The sequence below is a fragment of the Artibeus jamaicensis genome, unplaced genomic scaffold, assembly GCF_021234435.1.
Source record: "Artibeus jamaicensis isolate MK-2021 breed Jamaican fruit bat unplaced genomic scaffold, CSHL_Jam_final scaffold_614, whole genome shotgun sequence".
NCBI classification, from domain to species: Eukaryota; Metazoa; Chordata; class Mammalia; order Chiroptera; family Phyllostomidae; genus Artibeus; species Artibeus jamaicensis.
In genome coordinates, this window is record NW_026522050.1 from 431,910 (window position 1) to 447,864 (window position 15,955).

At 60.7% G+C, this 15,955-nt stretch overlaps 2 protein-coding genes across 6 annotated transcripts; both read left to right on the forward strand.

Moving 5' to 3' along the window:
- The first annotated feature begins 287 nt into the window (after positions 1-287).
- On the forward strand, positions 288-7,462 carry BRMS1 (BRMS1 transcriptional repressor and anoikis regulator). Of its 5 annotated transcripts, none has more exons than XM_037135280.2 (10): positions 288-427; positions 3,235-3,380; positions 3,461-3,578; positions 3,761-3,888; positions 4,062-4,141; positions 4,222-4,318; positions 4,819-4,911; positions 6,032-6,096; positions 6,541-6,580; positions 6,962-7,462. In XM_037135280.2, exons 2-10 carry the CDS (start codon positions 3,242-3,244, stop codon positions 6,967-6,969), a joined length of 768 nt encoding a protein of 255 aa, XP_036991175.2. In that variant the 5' UTR covers positions 288-427; positions 3,235-3,241; the 3' UTR covers positions 6,970-7,462. The 5 variants fall into 5 exon arrangements, with proteins under 5 accessions (XP_036991175.2, XP_036991178.2, XP_036991177.1 ...); XM_037135283.2 differs by having other exon boundaries at positions 6,058-6,096; XM_037135282.2 differs by having other exon boundaries at positions 3,488-3,578.
- Positions 7,463-7,791: 329 nt separating this feature from the next.
- Positions 7,792-15,093, forward strand: RIN1 (Ras and Rab interactor 1). The gene is made up of 10 exons (XM_037135278.2): positions 7,792-8,520; positions 8,634-8,814; positions 8,896-9,010; positions 9,103-9,175; positions 9,263-9,354; positions 9,516-10,256; positions 10,535-10,840; positions 11,137-11,268; positions 11,413-11,564; positions 12,461-15,093. Exons 1-10 carry the CDS (start codon positions 8,414-8,416, stop codon positions 12,947-12,949), a joined length of 2,388 nt encoding a protein of 795 aa, XP_036991173.2. The 5' UTR covers positions 7,792-8,413; the 3' UTR covers positions 12,950-15,093.
- The last annotated feature ends 862 nt before the right edge of the window (positions 15,094-15,955 follow it).

Consider the following 15,955-nt stretch of genomic DNA (forward strand, 5'->3'; position numbering starts at 1 on the left):
CTCGCTCCATTACTCTCCTGAACCCGGCAGGCGGAGGGGTCGCGGGTTCTACCCATTTCACGCCTTGGGGCGTCGCGGGGAGGTGACCGTGGACCGAGGGGCGCCGACTGTAAAGGAAACCACAGAGGTTTTTTTTCAGCAGGCTGATAGCCAGCGTGAACGTCGGTCGGTTGCTATGGAAACCAGCGCGCGGTATCCCAGCATGCCTCGCCCCAGCTGTCCAATTTGTGAGCTTCCCAACCGGCACCTCTTGATGACGAATACGGAAGCGCTGGCAGTGCCCCGCCCCGTCCCGCCCCCACCAGCCTCCGGGTGAAGAGGGACGGTCCCCGCACTTCCCGGAGCCGGGCACCGGCGGGCAGCACCCGCTTCTGCAGCCATCTGTCAGGCAGTCTCGGACGTGAGGCCAAAGGCTCCACTCCCTGCGGTGCGTAACTCCACCCACGGGGCCGGTTCGGTCTCTCCAGCGGGTCGGTCAGAGCCCGCCCACTCTTCTGGGCCGAAGCAAGACCTAACCGGCCGGACGCGTGCAGGGCCGCGGGCACCAAGCTGGCCTCAGAAGAACCAGTGATTGTCGTGCCTGTGCCGGCGCCTACGGGGATGGAGCGGGGCTGGAGGCTCTGGGCGCGCCGCGGAAGGGTTGAATTGTCCCCTTTGAGGGTGGGGACCACGGAGTTCTGCCTTCGAGATGTTCACTTTCTGAAAAGATAACTTGCCTGTGCAGAGCGCCTTACGATTCGCTTTTCTCTCCCTCACTCCAGCAGTCTCACAGCCCTCAGGGTAGCAGTGGTTATTCTCTCTTTGCACCCGGAGTAGGGAGAGGAGGTTGGCATTTAATGAGCTTATTCAGTAGAATAGGAGGCCTCGCCCTTTCTGGTCCTCATTACTTTGAATCTTACCAAGGAAATATATTTAGCAGTGCAAAGGAATTGCAAAATTTGGGGACTATTGTAACCGAGGCTTGAGAATGGGAACGATGAGACTGGTTTGGAGAACCGAAGGTTTCAGGTCAGGTTCAGATGGTTTGTGAAATCGTGGAGGAACGCGGCTAAACTCTCCTCTAGTCCCGTTATTTTACACACTTCGAATTGCTGTCAAGGAAGGTTAGCAGAACACTTCGGGTCTGCTACCACTGCAGGCACTTGGGACCACCAAGAAGTAAAAGCCAAACCCTGTCTCACAAAGCTTTGTTTTGTTTAATTTGTGTTCGCGAACCCTCCGGTCATCAAGTTGGTACTGTGCTAGGTGAATAAGGCGCATGTGCAGCCCTGCCCTGGGGAGGCACAGCATCTGGTTGGGGAGATAGACATGAGATGGGCAAGAAGAGAGGAAATGTTAGCAAATAAGGCTTCCTGGAGGGGATGGGGTCTGTTCCCATCTAAAGGACTACAAAACAGTGCCCAGAGAAACTGGTGGAGTATCAGTGAAATAGAACCCTCAGCAGGCAGAGAGATTATCTGTTGAGAGGCCTGTTTCGTCTTCCTCTTAGGTGACTTCTTGGAGCATCTGGCACCGTCACCGCTCCTTCCTTCTGCAGTTCTCTCCATGACTGAGGTTTTCCTCCACCTCTTGGTAATTTCCTTCTCCTTTGCAGGAGCCTCACCCTCTGCCCCTTTGGTGACCCTGACAGTTCCATCATGGGTGTCTTCTCACTCCACACACTTGGCCTTGCTGGTTGCACCCTATCCTGCTGCCTTGTCAATCCCTGTCTGCCATTGACCAGATCTCTGCAGCCCAGATTTCTCTCCAAGACTTGGACCCGTGTGCCCCCAATCCCACCCCTTCTCTCATTTTGGGGTCTTTGCACACGCCACTCTACTTGGAATGTCCCCTTCCGGGACTGGCTGAGCCCGTCTGTCTGGCCCTTGTGTTGCAGGAGCCCAGTTAGACACCTCAGGCTTCCACTCTCAACTCTTCTCCCACCACACTGATGGGCCGCTTCTTCGCTCTTTGCTCCCAGGAACTTGTAAACAACTTGAGGTCAGGGACTGCCTGCCTGTCACAGCTGTGCCCCGCGCCTATGGCAGTGTTGGATGGCACCTAGCCTGTATGGGAGTTCCCGTAAATACTGAGTGAATAAAAGAAGGGATGCTTCACAGTGTTCAGTGTTGCCGAGAAGGCGACCATGATAAGCACTGAAGGATGCTGACCTCAGGCACAAGGAGGTCGTCAGCTAATGCTACCCGATCGGCTTCAGCCTAGAGTGGTGATGTGACCAGGAGGTGAAGGAGTGGGAGGGGTCAGTGTGCACTGGCCTTGAAAGGCACAGCTGTGAGGTGGGGAACGGGGAGCAGCTGAGTGCATAGGGCGAGGTGTTGCGTTTCTGCTTTGGTGGGAAATACCTGAGAATGTCTTGAGTGCCATGGAGAGGAACCGTCAGAAGGGAGCATTGAAAATGCAGAAGAGGGCCCTGGCTGGCGTAGCTCAGTGGATTGAGCGCAAGCCTGCGAACCAAAGGATCGAGGTTCGATTCCCAGTCAGAGCACATGCCTGGGTTGCAGGCCAGTTCCCAGCAGGGGACGCACGAGACGCAACCATACATTGATATTTCCCTCTCTCCTTCCCTTCCCCTCTAAAGATAAATAAAATCTTTTTTAAAAAAAGAAAGAAAATGCAGAAGAGGGAGGGGAGCCCTGCTGATGTGAAGTCCCAGAGGCAGCAGAAGGGCGTGGGACTGGACCCAGAGCACAGCGAGAAGACAGGAGGCTGCGGACTGTTTTCAGCAGGGGCGGGCTGGGGCCGTGGGGAGCGTCGCAGGCAGAAGGAAAATAAGGTGGGGGTGGGGGAAGGAAGGAAGTGTCTGGTGTTATTGGAGAATTGGCCATGAGATGGTGGGGTAAAGGAGCTGGACGCGCAGCCTGGTCAGTGCAGGGCCTTGAAAGCCCCCGTCAGGAGTTTGGGCCCAGTCCCGTAGGCAGGGAGGAGTCCACCCTGGGCTTTTCCCATTTTATGGGTGATTGATCGCCTTTGCCAGGATTCCCGGGATCAGGATCACCAACGGTATCCTAGGCTGTGAGTGTTTCTTAGGCTGTGAGCGTTTCCATGGCTTCTGGGAGATGCGCAGACAGGACCACTTGCACTTTCTCCACCTGGTGTGTTCTCAGGGTGTGGTGAGTCCAGTCACCTCCCTAGCTGCCCCCAGCTGCAGTCGGGCCTCACTGGACTCCCCGAGTGGCCACTTTCCCACTTACAGCTGTGGGCAGTGGCAAGTGATGGCTCCGTGCCTTCTTCCAGAGCCCAGATGCCAGTCCAGCCTCCAAGCAAAGACCCGGAAGAGATGGAAGCAGAGGGCGATTCAGCTGCCGAGATGAATGGGGAGGAGGAAGAGAGTGAGGAAGAACGAAGTGGCAGCCAGACCGAGTCAGAAGAGGAGAGCTCAGGTGAGAGAGAGAGAAAGACACACACACACACACACACACACACACACACACACACACACAAGCGCCCTCTCCCTCCTCAGCTGGCCCTGACTATCTTCTCGTCCCAGAGATGGATGACGAGGACTATGAGCGGCGCCGCAGTGAGTGCGTCAACGAGATGCTGGACTTGGAGAAGCAATTCTCTGAGCTAAAGGAGAAGTGAGCCTGGGGCACCTGGGGCAGCTGGGGCTGGGTCTTCAGGCCCTGGGAAGTGAGGAGGCCAGGGGCCTGGGGCTGGGCAGAGGTGGCTGAGGCCGAGTGAGTGAGTGCTGAATGCAGGGCCTGCCATGGACCTGGTGCTCTGTGTGTGTTTGACGGAGGGAACACATTTCACTTCCCAGGTTGTTCAGGGAACGGCTGAGTCAGCTGCGGGTACGGCTGGAGGAAGTGGGGGCTGAGAGAGCGCCAGAGTACACAGAGCCCCTGGGGGGGCTGCAGCGGAGCCTCAAGATTCGCATTCAGGTGGCAGGTCTGTGGGCTGTCCTGTGCACTGGGGTGGCCCGCCGATCCCTCTCCCTGTTTCCTACCAACCCAGCGTCCCTTCCACACTCATCCCTGCCCTGCCCATGCTCCAGCCCTGCTTTGGGGACACTGGGGTCCCTGGCCAAGCTGGTCCTCCCATCCCCCTCCCTCCCTCTGCAGGGATCTACAAGGGCTTCTGTCTGGACGTGATCAGGAACAAGTATGAATGTGAGCTGCAGGGAGCCAAGCAGCACCTGGAGGTGACCGATGGGTGCCTGGGGAGGAGGACCCAAGTGGCCCACCCGGCCCTCCTGGCTGAGCAACCCCCTGCCCCTTACAGAGTGAGAAGCTGCTGCTCTATGATGCCCTGCAGGGGGAGCTACAGGAGCGGATCCAGAGGCTGGAGGAGGACCGCCAGAGCCTGGACATCAGCTCAGGTGAGGCTTGGGGGGGGGGGGCAAGCACCCTCCCCAGGCCTGGCTGTCAGTGCCCACCCCTGCCCCGAGGTAGTGGGACGGTGGATGTAGGGGCTGAATGAAACTAGGCAGGAGAAGGGCCTGGCACACAGGGAGGGGGTTCTGGAAGAGTGGGTCCCCTGCTCTCTTTCCAGAGTGCGAGGTGACATTCCTGCACTCCCACACATCCTGTAGCCACAGTCTGCTCCGTGTCCTTAGCGCCTGCAACCACACGGGGCTCTGGGGAGGCAGGAATTGTCACTGGTGCACTAAACAGAGAAGGAACTGAGGCCCACAGAGTGCAGGCACCTCTTTCCCAGGCCGCACATCTGAGCATTTGGGACCTGAACTCAGCTTCTATCCCCCAAGCCCAGGGTTCTCTCTGCTGTCCTGAGAGGTGGTTGATGGGGAAGGGCCAGCAACAAGGGTGGGGTGTCCTGGGAGAGCTAGCACCTCGATCCTGACTCTGGGTCTGGGGACAGAGTGGTGGGATGACAAACTACACGCCAGAGGCAGCTCGAAGACCTGGGACTCCCTGCCACCCAGCAAGAGGAAGAAGGCACCCCTTGTTTCTGGTATCCTTCCATGATGGGGCCTGAGCTGGGCAGGATGGCGGCCCCAGACCTGGGGGTGGGGGGAGGGACATGGAACAGAGTCAGACTAGACACATTCATGGCTGGTTGGCCTCGTGTGGCTGTGTCCAGGCAAGTCCAGCTATCGGGAATTCTTTGCAGGGTTGTGCGTCTCGCCTAGGTTCTGTAGACCATGGAGAGTAGAAACGTCTGCCCGGTAACACCCCCCCCCCCCACCATGATTTCCTGAAGTCCCTTCTGAGGCCCTCTGGCTCCCCCTCAATGATCGGGGTGTGTGCCCAGCCTTTCGGCCCCCCGTTGGTCACTTTCACCCTCTGTGAGGAGTGCCGCCTCCGTCCATGTCTGCGCAGTGCTCAGCCAGACGCCGTCTGCTGCGTCTCCTGGTCTTCCCCCAGCGGCTATGGCTTCTCTCTCCTCTGCACCCCTGTGGCGTAAACGGGGATGCCCACATCCCGTGTGGGGAGCAGCTGCCTCTGCCCCACCTTCCAGGGTCTGCTGTGCCTTTTTCCCTCTGGCACAGCCCTACACAGCGCTGCACTGAGTCCCTCCCTACTCCCCTCCCCTGCATTAGTTCGCCTCAGTAGCCATTCTCAGGGCACTGGCCGCCTGCTGATAGGACTCAGGTGCCAGGAGGGAGGCCTCTGACTGGCTGGAGCAGTGAATGGGAGGCGAGGGTGTGGGGACCTCAGGTGCAGAGCACAGGAGGGCAGAGCGGGTGGTCCCCACTGGGGCGCGTGTGACCACAGGAGGGTTTTCAGAATGGAAGAGACAGGTCTGTGTGTACATGGGGAAAGGGGCCAGAGGAGGGGACAGTTAGGGGGACAAGGAATAGAAGAAGCAAGGTCCCTTAGTGGGTCGGATGGGCCTTGGTCTACTGACCTTGAGATTGGAGAGGGGGTGAGCTGGAGCCAAGGCAGGGGAAATCGGGGCGAGGCTGGGTGCCCACTGAACCTTCTGGGGACTCCACAGCCCACACGCCCGGTGGAGAGCCTGGGGGCAGGAGGCGGAGCCCAAACTCTAACGCCTGTCCTCAGTGCTCTCTCCGGAGGGTTAGAGCCCCTCCCCTCCCCTGGGCTTTCTGCTTCCTTGACCCCCGGTGCAGGCCCTTACATTGTGTACATGCTGCAGGAGATCGACATCCTGGAGGACTGGACGGCCATCAAAAAGGTGGGTCCACGCTGCCTGCTCACGCCCCGTCTCAGGGTCCCCACCCCAGACGCTGCTCTGGTCTCCGCAGGCTCTCCGCCCCAGGGCTTCCCGGGGGCCTGGCCCCCCAGGTTCCCTGGCATTGCTGCCCGCTCACATGCCTCCTTTTGTCCAAGGCTGCCCTGCAGGAGGGAACTCCTGGTCTGTGCTGGCCTTTCTTGTTCCTGGACAGGTTTTAATGGGGTAGGAGAGAGGGAAGGTGTGAAGCCGCTGGGCTGGCCAGGCCTCTAGCAGGAGGTCATGTGAGAGCTCTGTCTAGAAAGTGTCCTGTGCTCTCCCCCACCTTAACCCCCACCCCAAGGCCGCACAGGCCCAGCAGCGCCGGCCCCAGAGAAGCTGGCGTGGAGGGGACTTGCCAGGCTGGAGGCAGGTCGTCAGGGGGGACTTTTATTCTCTCCCACCCAGGCTAGGGCAGCTGTGTCTCCCCAGAAGAGAAAACCAGACGGTAAGAACCATGGGACCTCCCACCCCCACCACCCCTGCCCCTGGCCCCGCCTCCAGAAGGGAACCCAGAGAGAGGCAGTGGCCCTGCCAGATCAGGGGCCTGAGGGTTTGAGGGCACTGGGGGAATCTGGGGGCAGGAGCCAGTGTAGGGGTGGGGAGGCTCTTAAGCTGAAGGGGCAAGGGGACTGGGTTCCCCACCAGGATGGGTCGGGGTCGGGGAGGGCCGGAATACCAAGCCCCAGCAACTGTGGCTCCCTGGTGGGGCCAGGTAGCAACAGGCCAGACTGAGGCCACTCCCGTCAGTTCCCCGGGTGAAGTGGCTGCGCCCTTGCTTCGGCTTCCTCTCACCTACAGTGATTGTCCCTTTCTCCCACGCCCCCAGGACTGTGACCCTGCTGTGTGCAGCCGGCACCGGACCCAGGATTGGCGCTGTGCTGCGGCAGAAGGCAGACTGTACAGAAAGGCCTTCCGGCACTGCTGCTGGGCCTCCCCTCCAGCCACCACCGGTCTGGACTCCTCCTGTGTCCTGCTCGGGGCTTGGACAGCCAAGCCCAGAGCTCTGCTAGCCTGACGGACTGTCTCCTCCAGCCCCAACCAGCCCCTGCCGTCCCCTGCAAAGGTCAGCCCCGTAGGTCACCTTTCTAACAAAGAAGACGTGTCTCATCTTAAGCCAGATCACATCCTCTGCTGACCTTGGACCTGGCTCCCAGTCACTGAGCCAGCAAGTTGGGCCCACTTCACAGGCACTCTGAGCCAGACAGTGTGTGTGGGGCTGCCCTGGCTCTTGCCGTGGTGAGAAGACAGGCTCCCCAGGTCCTGCCAAGGCTGTCCTTGGGGCCTGCCTCCCACATCGAGGGGGCTGGAATTAAAACATTTCCTGGGACTCTGGCGTGACCCCCGTGTGACTGATTTACCTTGCAAAGCAGGCAGGGATCCCATGGCAAGTGCCTGAGACAGGCAGACACTTCTGGGGTCCCTGGTGTCTCACCACCCAGCAGGAGCCTACCCACTCGACTTGGGGTGTAGACTGGGGAGAGGGGGGCTCTCCACGGCCCCTCTCCTGCTGCCCACCTGGTAACATGTGGCACAGGCGGAGCACGTGTCCGACGGGGAGGGGGGCGGGGTGCCCCATGCTTGGAGGCTGGGTCACGTCTGCACCTGCGCCGCCATTGGCAGGGGACAAGGCAGGGCCCGTGTGCGTGGGAGGCAGCCAGCAGCAGTGCAGTGTGCTGACTCCCCACAGCCAGACTCCCCCCTGTTTAGTGCCGAGCATTAGAACCACCCCCAGAATCTCAGTTAAGCAAAGGGGTTAGTTTCCATGGAGACAGGGCATCCTTTCTCCATGGCAACCCGAAATCCCAAAACCCATCAGGCTCAGGGATGAGTCATCTGTGATCAGTAGGGGGCACTCTCCCAAGGCTGACCCCAAGGCCGGGACAGAAGAGCCATCCACCACAGACTAAAAGGTGCCCCAAAGGCGAGGCTTGGGCCCCTGGGGAGGAGGCAAGTGATGCTTAACCCCTTCCCTCCCTCCTGCGGTTTGAGGCGGCTGCTGCGGGAAGCCCTGTGTGGAGGTGGTAGTCCCGCAGCTGGGGCCGCAGCTGGGGTCCTCGGAGTGGTACCTGCATGGACAGGATCCTGCCCCCCAAGGCTGGGCCCAGAACAGAGAGGAAGTAAGTACTGCCAGGGCTGAGTGGACACACAAGAGTTAACTGGCGGGTGTGACAGGGCGCACCGCCCTCAGGAAGTGTTACTCACCGTCGGGAATGTGCTCTCGCCTTGGGGGCTGGCTTGTCTTCCTGAGTCCCAGGAGTAACCGAAGGAGCGCCCTGCCATGGAGAGCACTGGGGATCCCGGAGCAGGCCTTGGGGATCCCGGAGCAGGCCTTGGAGCCCCCAGCCCTTCGAGCTCCTCCTCGGCTGGGCACCTGGAGAGAGAAAAGTTAGTGAAGTTGGAAGGGCAGCCCTGTGGGCCTGGGAGGGACCGCACAGCAGGGTCTATCCAAGGGGCAGAAGTGGGGAAAGGGCCGGCTCAGGTCTGGTACCTGCCTCCAGGCCATCCCAGGACCCACTGTATGACGTTCCTGACGCCGGTGGAGGGCAGACGGGTGGGCCCCAGCGGCCTGGGCGCACTGTGAGCCTTCGGGAGCGCCTGCTGCTCACGCGGCCAGTGTGGCTGCAGCTGCGGGCCAACGCAGCGGCCGCGCTGCACGTGCTGAGGACCGAGCCCCCAGGGGTGAGTCTTGTCCCCTACTTTCAGGGATGGGAGGGAGGAGGGCTGGACATGGAGGTCTGGAGCCTCTTCATCCATTCTCAGACGTTCCTGGTGCGGAAATCCAACACTCGCCAGTGCCAAGCCCTGTGCGTGCGGCTGCCAGAGGCCAGCGGCCCTTCCTTCGTCTCCAGCCACTACATCCAGGAGAGCCCTGGGGGTGAGAGGGACTGGCCTGTAGGGAAGGGGCTGGACGCAGAGGCTGGGCGCAGGGGGAGTCCCCAGAGCACAGCCTTGCTTCCCATCTCTCAGGCGTCTCCTTGGAGGGATCTGAGCTCGTCTTCCCAGACCTAGTCCAGCTCATCTGTGCCTACTGCCACACCCGGTGAGCCTGGTGTCCTCGGGACACCCTGTCCCCCAAAGCGTCAAGCATCCCACACTCCTGACTTTCTGCCCCCCTCTCTGGCCTCAGGGACATCCTTCTCCTCCAGCTTCAGCTCCCGAGGGCCATCCACCAGGCAGCCACCCACAAGGAGCTGGAAGCCATCTCCCATCTGGGCATCGGTAAGGGCTCCCCTGCTGCCTGCTGCCTGCTGCGTGGACGGACAGACTGAGGCCAAGGGGGAAAGGGAAGGTACTTGGGCACGTGACCTGAGTCTGTGCCTGGCCCTCCGTCAGGCACACTCCCTGACCCTCCCGAGGCCCCAGTTGGTTTCTCTTCTCAGAGTTCTGGAGCTCCTCCCTCAACACCAAGGCTCGACCAGGCCCACCCGAAGGCCCGTTGCTGCCCCGGCTGAAGCCACGGTCCCCGCAAGAGCTGGACCAGGGCACTGGAGCCGCCCTGTGCTTCTTCAACCCCCTGTTCCCAGGAGACCTGGGACCTACCAAGCGGGAGAAATTCAAGAGGAGTTTCAAAGTACGCGTATCCACAGAGGCTTCTAGCCCCCTGTCTCCGCCTGCTGTGCCGCCTCCCCCTGTCCCGGTGCTGCCGGGGGCAGCCCCCAACCAGGCAGAAAGGTTGCCCCCTCGCCAGCTGCTGCGGAGAGAGAGCTCAGTGGGGTACCGTGTGCCAGGGGGTGCCGGCCCTAGCCTCCCTCCCCTGCCCTCCCTCCAGGAGGTAGACTGTGGCTCTCCCAGCAGCTCCGAGGAAGAGGAGGGGACGCAGGGGCCTCGAGGGAGCCCGGCAACCTCACCCCGCCTGAGCCGCAGGCGGCCTTTGCTTCGGTCCATGAGCGCTGCCTTCTGCTCCCTGCTGGCACCCGAGCGGCAGGTGGGCCGGGCAGCCTCAGCATTGATGCAAGACCGCCACACAGCTGTGGGCCAGCTGGTACAGGACCTACTGACCCAGGTGCGGGCTGGCCCCGAGCCCCAGGAGCTGCAGGGCATCCGTGAGGCAATGAGCAGGGCTCGGGCCATGCTGAGCGCTGAGCTGGGCCCGGAGAAGCTGCTGCCGCCCAACAGACTGGGTGAGACTCAAGCCCTGGCCTTCGCTGGTCCAGCCCCGTCTCTCCATAATCTCAACTCTGTCCCACACCCCACCCCTCTCCACGGCACCAGCCTGCCTCTCCTCTCCCCACCCTTCAGGTGAATTTCACCTTCCCCCACTTCTCCCCTCCCTCTCCTGTCTCACAAGATTCCTCCTCCTCTTCATCCCGTCCCTCCTGGACTATGCCCCTTCTGCTTGGGACCCCGACCCCCACCCCACCCTGGTTCCCCTGACCCCCTGCCTGCTTCTGCTCTGTAGAGCGTGTCCTGGAGAAGTCACTGCATCGCTTGGTGCTCAAGCCTCTCCGGCCTACCTTGGTGGCCCGACTGCAGCGCCGACTCTCTGCCGATGGCTCCCTGGGCCGCCTCGCTGACGGCCTTCGCCTGGCCCGGGCCCAGGGCCCTGGAGCCTTCGGGTCCCACCTGAGCCTGCCCTCCCCGGTGGAGATGGAGCAGGTGCGCCAGAAGCTGCTGCAGCTGCTCCGCACCTACTCACCCAGTGCCCAGGTCAAGAGGCTCCTGCAGGCCTGCAAGCTGCTCTACACGGCCCTGAGGACCCACTGGGGTGCGTCCCCTCCCACCACCTCCCACTGGTCGCTTGCTCTCAGAAGCACCTCCCAGGCAGATTCCAGGACAGGCCAAGTAGCAGAAAAGATGGGTGCAGCCCTTTCATCTCACGAGTGGTCTAACTGAGGCCCAGACTGTAGTGCATCCTCTCCCCAGCCTCTGCTCAGGGTTGCCATAGAGACCCCATTGCTCAAGGCCAGGCACGTGGAGGGAGAGTCACATGCTGGGACAAGGATTGGACTCTGGCCCTGGGGCCCCAGAGGAGCCTGACACTTCCTTCTCCACCACCCACAGGAGAGGGCGCGGGGGCCGACGAGTTCCTCCCACTGCTGAGCCTGGTCCTGGCCCACTGCGACCTTCCTGAGCTGCTGCTGGAGGCCGAGTACATGTCAGAGCTGCTGGAGCCTACCCTGCTCACCGGAGAGGGTGAGGGACCCCTCACACTCGCCACCCCCTGTCTGAGTGGGGTTGGAGCGCCTTAGCATTTGCATGGCCCGAGTGAGCAGGAAGGGGCAGAGAGAACACGTCACCAAATGCCACGCTGAGCTGCGTTATTCCCCTGTGTCCCAGGTGGCTACTACCTGACCAGCCTCTCTGCCAGCCTGGCCCTGCTGAGCGGCCTGGGCCAGGCCCGCCCTCTCCCGCTGAGCCCCTCACAGGAGCTGCAGCGCTCCCTCAGCCTGTGGGAGCAGCGCCACCTGCCCGCCACCCACAGCTTCCAGGTAACGGGGCCTCTACTCTGTCCACCCCGCACTGTGAGGCCGACGTAGGCTGGCCCTGCGTCACCCTGCCGTAGGAACAGCACGATGCAGTAGGAACAGTGCCGAGCAGATGTCAAAGCCAGCCTTTCTAGAGAGAATACAGTGCATGTGCTGGTGCTGGGCTCAGCCCTCCAAGGGCCCAGCCCTGAATCTGCACAGAAACAGGGCCATCCTGTCCCCATTCCACAGATGAGGAAACCGAGATGTGGCATGGGGAGGGACAGGGACACAGGTGGCAGGCTCAAGTCCCATATCCTGGCTTCCAGCCCCTAACCGGGGGCCTGCCCTGCCCTAGACTCAGGCCTTCAGCCCAGGCTCCCATCCCCCTCCCAGCCGGGCTCGGTCCTGGTGTCCCCAGACCGCGGACACCATTCCTGCCCTTCACCCTCCTCTCCACCCTTCCTGGCCTGGGTTCACATCCTGGCTCTCCTACTTTTTGATTTGGGGAGCTTGGGCTGGTTTAGTACCTAACTTGTGCCTCAATGTTCTCATCTATAAAATGGGACAATAGCACCTACCTCCTGGGACTGGTGTGAGGATTAAATGAGTTCTTGCCACGCAAGCACTCAGGCACAAGTTAGTTAGTTAGTTACGTCTAAGCGTGAACGCTGGGTTGTGGGGGCCTGCTGGGGCCACCCTTCCAGCCTGCAGCATGACCCGCCGAACAACCACGTCTCCCCCTTCCTCGGGGCCCCCTTGGAGCTCACCTTGTCCAAAAAGCTTTTTCCAGTTGGTTCCACCACTGGATCTACACCGCCCACCCTGCCTCTGCAGACCCTCAACTGGGGTCTCGAGCTTTGCAGCCAGATACATGCCAGGCAGGGCTGAGTTCTCGTTTCCTTCGTCCTCCTGCACAGCACCTCCTCCGAGTAGCCTATCAGGACCCCAGCAGTGGCTGCACCTCCAAGACCATCGCCGTGCCCCCAGGGGCCTCGATTGCCACCCTGAACCAGCTCTGTGCCACCAAGTTCCGAGTGGCCCAGCCGGACACTTTCGGCCTCTTCCTGTATAAGGAGCAGGGCTACCACCACCTGGCCCCCGGAGCCCTGGCCCACGGACTTCACACCACCGGCTATCTCGTCTACCGCCGCCGGGCAGAGCAGCCTGAGACACCGGGGGCCTCGCTGGAGGGGGCAACAGAGGAGGGCAGCGGGAAGCCAGAGGCAGGGGGCAGGGAGGAGGAGAAAGGGGGCCGAGGAGATGGGGACATCGAGGTCAAAGCCAGCGCCAGGGACAGCACGGGAGAGTCTGAGACGACCACCGAGCAGGATGAGAGCCAGGCCAGGGGAGGCCCTGCTTCACCAGGCTGGCCAGAGGTTGAAGGAAGCCGGGCAGCAGAGGAGTAACTGGGAGTGGACAGAATGGTCATTTGGGGCAGAAAACTCTAAGCCTGCTGGGAAGGCCTTTCCGAGCCATCAGCCCCACTGAGGAAGGCCACAGCCCCCTTAGCCTTCTCACCTGGGCGGCACTTGTGTCTGCCATCAGCTTTGTCTGATGTTTGCCTCTGTGACCCCACGTGCTGGCGGAGTGCCTGAACTGGCCACATCTGGGCATCCGAGTAAAGCTGGGCAGGTGTGGGGGACCCTGGACCAAGGGCCCAAGGCCCTTTGCCTCTTATCCTCTTAGCCCAGCTGTAGCCCTGCCAGCCAACCCGCAGTGGTGAGCATGCCCAACCTCCAGCAGCTGGGGAGGCGCCGCTGCCCAGGCAGCCCCTCCAAGCTGGGGGCTGCACAGCCCTGAAGGGCTCCACCTACTTCCGGGCGTCAGGAAGACTCAAGGAGGCAGCGAGGGCTCGGGGCCCCAGCCCCGTTCCAGACCCCTAGCTCCTCCAGCCGCAGTGTGCTTACCTGTAAAGTGAGGGTGCCCTGCCGTCCTGTTTTCCCGTCTCCTAGAAAACTTGCAGGAGTCCAAATGGATGCAAAGCAGACTTCAGACTACGGGAAAGGGGAGGGAAGGAGCTGAGGTGTGGACATGGCCTCCCTGTCCCTCCAGGGGTTGCTGTCTGCACTTTCCAAAGGGTGACATCCTCCAGTCGCCCTGAAGCTGGACAAGCACCCAAGCTCCAGTCTTTCCCCAAGATGGAAAGGCCTCCTAGGCCCTCTGGCATCGCAGGGGATGGGACGGGGAGACGGGCTTCCAAAACAGAGGGCGCGGGGGCTCTCGGACCTCATGAGAGCTTTACAGGGGGTCATGCAGGAGAGTGACTGCTAAGATGTCACACAGCAGGCCTTTAGGGGCTCCCCCACCCGAACCAGGGCATCAGGTTCCAACTACACCCTCCAGGCCTCTACTCCAAGCCACCAATAAGTGAACCCTCAAGGCTCAGCTGAGCAAGCAGCAGCTGCGAGCAAACCAAATGTTGGCAGCAACCACAAGGGGGTGTGTGTGGTCCAGGAAGCTGCGAAGTGGTGACATGCAGGGGCGGGGGAGGTGGCTCCAGGACCTCGACAGCATAGGTGGTCATGGGCTGCACTCCTGCACCCAGCCACCAGGCAACGGCACAAAGCCAGCCCCACAGGGACCACTCTGGAAAAGGAACTGTGCCCTGCTGGTCACAGAGGTGTTCCTTCAGGTGCTGTGCACCAGAGGACATCGGCCCACAAGTCCAACACGATGACTGGAAGGTGGAAATCCTGGGCATTGGGATTTCAGACAAACCAGAAGCAGCCCAGGGGCAGGGCTCCCAAATTTCTCACTAGGCCACCAGCAGCGCTTCCCTTCCCCCTTACGTGCGTGCTCACGCAACCCTGCTTCCCCTTGGGCCTTTGTGTGCCCTTCCTCCCTATCCCACGCCCATCCCTAGGGCCCTGCACAGTGCCTGACACTCCACAGGCACTCAGTCCACACTATTCACTGATTGGAGTTTGATAATGAGTGAAAGGCGGCCCCGAGATGTGTGGCAGGTCACCAGTTCAATTCCTGGTCAGGGCGTATGCCTGTGTGGCAGGCCAGATCCCCAGTAGGGGGCGTGCAAGAGGCAACCAATCTATCTTTCTCTCAAAATAAAGTCTTAAAAAAAAGTGAAGGGCAGCAACCATGGCTCGGGGCCACAAGGTGACTGCAAATGTGAGCCACTGCCGCAGGCGCCTCGCCCAGCACACCCTGTCTGTGTGGGACATGATCCGAGAGGTGTGGCTTTGTTCCCTGTCACGCCATGGAGATGCTCAGGTCTCTAAGGACAGGCGGGCCCTAAATTTGATCAAGAAAAGGGTGGGGACACACATCCGTGCCAAGGGGAAGAGAGAGGAGCTGAGCAGCCAAGAAGGACAGAGCTCCCATCTCGTGTAATAAAACCTGGTCAGGAAAAAAGAAAGTGAAGGGGCCCTGGCTGGTGCAGCTCAGTGGATTGAATGTCAGCCTGTGAACCAAAGGGTCACCAGTTTGATTCCCAGTCAGGGCACATGCCTGGGTTGCAGGCCAGGCCCCTATCAGGGGGAGTGTGAGAGGCAACCACACATTGATGTTTCTGTCCCTCTTTTCTCCTTCCTTTCCCCTCTCTCTAAAAAATAAATAAAATTAAAAAACATAAACGAGTGAAGGGCAATGAGCTAGGAAGCTAGGAGGTTAAGGGAGGGCTGGGTTCTGGGAACAAGACACAGCACATTTCAAATTCAGTTCCAGAAGAAGGACCTGGAATGGTTGCAGGGGGTGCTCAGCAAAACCAGGGATGACTGAGGCTTCTGGGCCTCCCCCCACCCCTTCCCCTGCAGAGTCCTATTTCCAGGCTCTGGGAATCCAGCAGGCCCCCAGCCCTGGCTCAGGCCCTGCCTGAGTCTTCTCGAGAGATTCTGATTGGTCAGGGGTCCAGGCCAGGCAAATCAGCATAACCAAGGGCCTTGCGTGATACAGGGGCAGGGGAGACAATGAAAGACTGGTCTAAGACTGGTCTCTTTATCCTCACTTTACTGGTGAGGAAAGTAAGGCTTGCTTCGGGCAAGTGGTTTATTGCAGGGTTCGGACGCCAGGGTCTGTGGAGCTTCTGGCTCTACAATCCTCCAAAACAGAAGGGCTATTTACTTATCCACTGAGCAATCTATGCAGCATCCGTGTGGGCCAAGCGCTAAGCACCCCCAGCCCCAGCCAGAGGGAAACCGATGTGGTCCCAGCCGTAACTGAGAGCCGGCTGCGCTCGGATTTTGTGCTGCGCCCTCCCCCACCCCAGCCTACCACCCACTGTTGCAGCACCACGCTGGGGCCTTAACGTCGGGATCTTTTGAGGAGCTCGAGTCATTTCCTCACTTGGCAGTGCTGCCCTTATCACCTCTCTGGAGTCACCGTAGTTCTATGGGTGAGTTTGTTTATTGTCTGTCTTCCCCACTAGAAGGTCAGAGCCATGTTGGTCTTGTTCCCGC